Source organism: Coregonus lavaretus (genome assembly GCF_964263955.1).
Source record: "Coregonus lavaretus genome assembly, chromosome: 24".
Taxonomy (NCBI): domain Eukaryota; kingdom Metazoa; phylum Chordata; class Actinopteri; order Salmoniformes; family Salmonidae; genus Coregonus; species Coregonus lavaretus.
In genome coordinates, this window is record NC_140011.1 from 43,877,110 (window position 1) to 43,879,202 (window position 2,093).

At 41.1% G+C, this 2,093-nt stretch overlaps 1 protein-coding gene across 1 annotated transcript in view; it reads left to right on the forward strand.

Annotated features, from left to right (window-relative positions):
- Positions 1-1,164: 1,164 nt before the first annotated feature.
- The window catches only part of LOC311099898 (uncharacterized protein), a gene marked incomplete at its 5' end in the record, with an annotated part of 5,684 nt that continues 4,755 nt past the window's right edge, over positions 1,165-2,093 (forward strand). The window contains one exon of the mRNA XM_084140617.1: positions 1,165-1,243. Within this exon, the coding sequence (XP_083996743.1) occupies positions 1,165-1,243 (79 nt within the window). The remainder of the gene's footprint in view (positions 1,244-2,093) is intronic.

Below are 2,093 nucleotides of genomic sequence, written 5' to 3' on the forward strand. Positions count from 1 at the left end.
AATTGGTTATTGATCATTGCTAGACAACCATTTTAAGGTCTTGACATAGATTTTCAAGCAGATTTACGTCAAAACTGTAACTTGGCCACTCAGGAAAATGTACTGTATTCTTGGTAAGCAACTCCAGTGTAGATTTGGCCTTGTCTTTTAGGTTATTGTCCTGTTGAAAGGTGAATTCATCTCCAGTGTCTGGTGGAAAGCAGACTGAACCAGGTTTTCCTCTAGGATTTTGCCTGAGCTTAGCTCTATTCTGTTTCTTTTTTATCCTGAAAAACTCCCCAGTCCTTAACGATTACAAGCATAGCCATAACATGCTGCAGCCACCACTATGCTTGAACATATGGAGAGTGGTACTCAGTAATGCGTTGTATTGGATTTGCCATAAACATAACACTTTGTACTTAAGACAAAAGTGAATTGTTTTGCCACTTTTTTTGCAGTATTACTTTAGTGCCTTGTTGCAAACAGGTTGCATGTTTGGAATATATTTTTTTGATACAGGCTTCCTTATTTTCACTCTATCAATTAGGTTTAGTATTGTGGAGTAACTACAATGTTGTTGATCCATCGTCAGTTTTCTCCTATCACAGGCATTAAACTCTTTAACTGTTTTAAAGTCACCATTGGCCCAGGGACCTTCAGATAATTGTATGTTTGGGGTACAGAGATGAGGTAGTCATTCAAAAATCAGTTAAACACTATCATTGCACACAGAGTGAGTCCATGCAACTCATTATGTGACTTGTTATGCAGATTTTTACTTTTTTTTTTTTTTTTTGCCTTAACAAAGGGTTTGAATACTTACTGACTCAAGACATTTCAGCTTTACATTTTTTATTAATTTGTAAAAATGTCTAAAAACATCATTCTCAATTTAATCCATTTAAAAAAAGTTATTCAGGCTGTAACACAACCAAATTTGGAAAGAAAAGTCAAGGGGTGTGAATACTTTCGGAAGACACTGTATGTCTGGCCTTGGTTAATGTTTTGAATACGTTGAGTTATGATTAAGCAGCTGGTTGTATCAGTAAACCTCCAACCAAGGAGAAGAGAAACATGTGTGGGTGTGGGTGTGTGTGTGTGTGTGTGTGTTTGTGTGTGTGTGTGTGTGTTTTAATGTGCATGTGCTTGCAGGATAGGAATTCATAGAACTTGTCTTAAGTGATGGTTGCTGAGATGAGATGTGTGTATTTATGTGGAAAGAACGACAGCGACAAGAAGTCAGTGGAGCGGTACACTGTAGGTACAGACAGAGAGCATCATGTATAAATAGCATGTAGTGTGATGTAGATGGATATTTGAGAGAGAGAGGGCAGGGAGGGAGGAAAGAAAGAGTGATGGAGACTAGAGAGATGGCTGGAGAGGAGGAGGGATGGAGAGGAAGTGGAGATGGGGTGGAGAAGGAGATGGAGAGAAGAGGGAAAGAGAGGAGGGGTGGAGAGGAAGTGGAGATGGGGTGGAGAGAAGAGGGAGGGAAGGAGAGGAGGAGGGATGGAGAGGAAGTGGAGATGGAGAGGAAGTGGAGATATTAATAAAACAATATAATACCAGAAGAAAGTGATTTGTAAACTCTCTCCTCAGCCTGAAACGTGTCCACTCGCATCGCCAAATTGCTAGCTTTTCGGTGGCAAGACTGTGTAAGAGCGTTTCAGTTGGGGGGGGGGGGGGGGGGGTGGTTACCTGTGTTTACGAGGCAGAGGTCCGGGGTTCTAGTCTTGGTGTGGGCTGGAGCGGGAGGAAGTCGACGTTCATCACAAAAGCAGTATGGAGGTAAACTGCACCCTGCCTTCCAGAGCAGCTCTTTTAACAACGCTGATAAGTCATCAGTGTATTTGCACCTCCAGGAAACACCTGTGTTTTCCTTCTTTAGTGTCTCTGAGTTTCAGTGTTCAGAGCCTTTCTTCTGGGCATTGTCATCATAACCTGTTTTATACTCATAATGGTGTTTCATATCATAACCTTTATATTCTTTAGTTAGTCATATGGTTGGGTTTTATGTGAAACATGTTGCGTGTGTGTGTCTGTGTGGTTTCACATCATCACCGACTTTAACTGTGAAGTTAGTCATAGTGACAACCCTTGATAAAGATGAC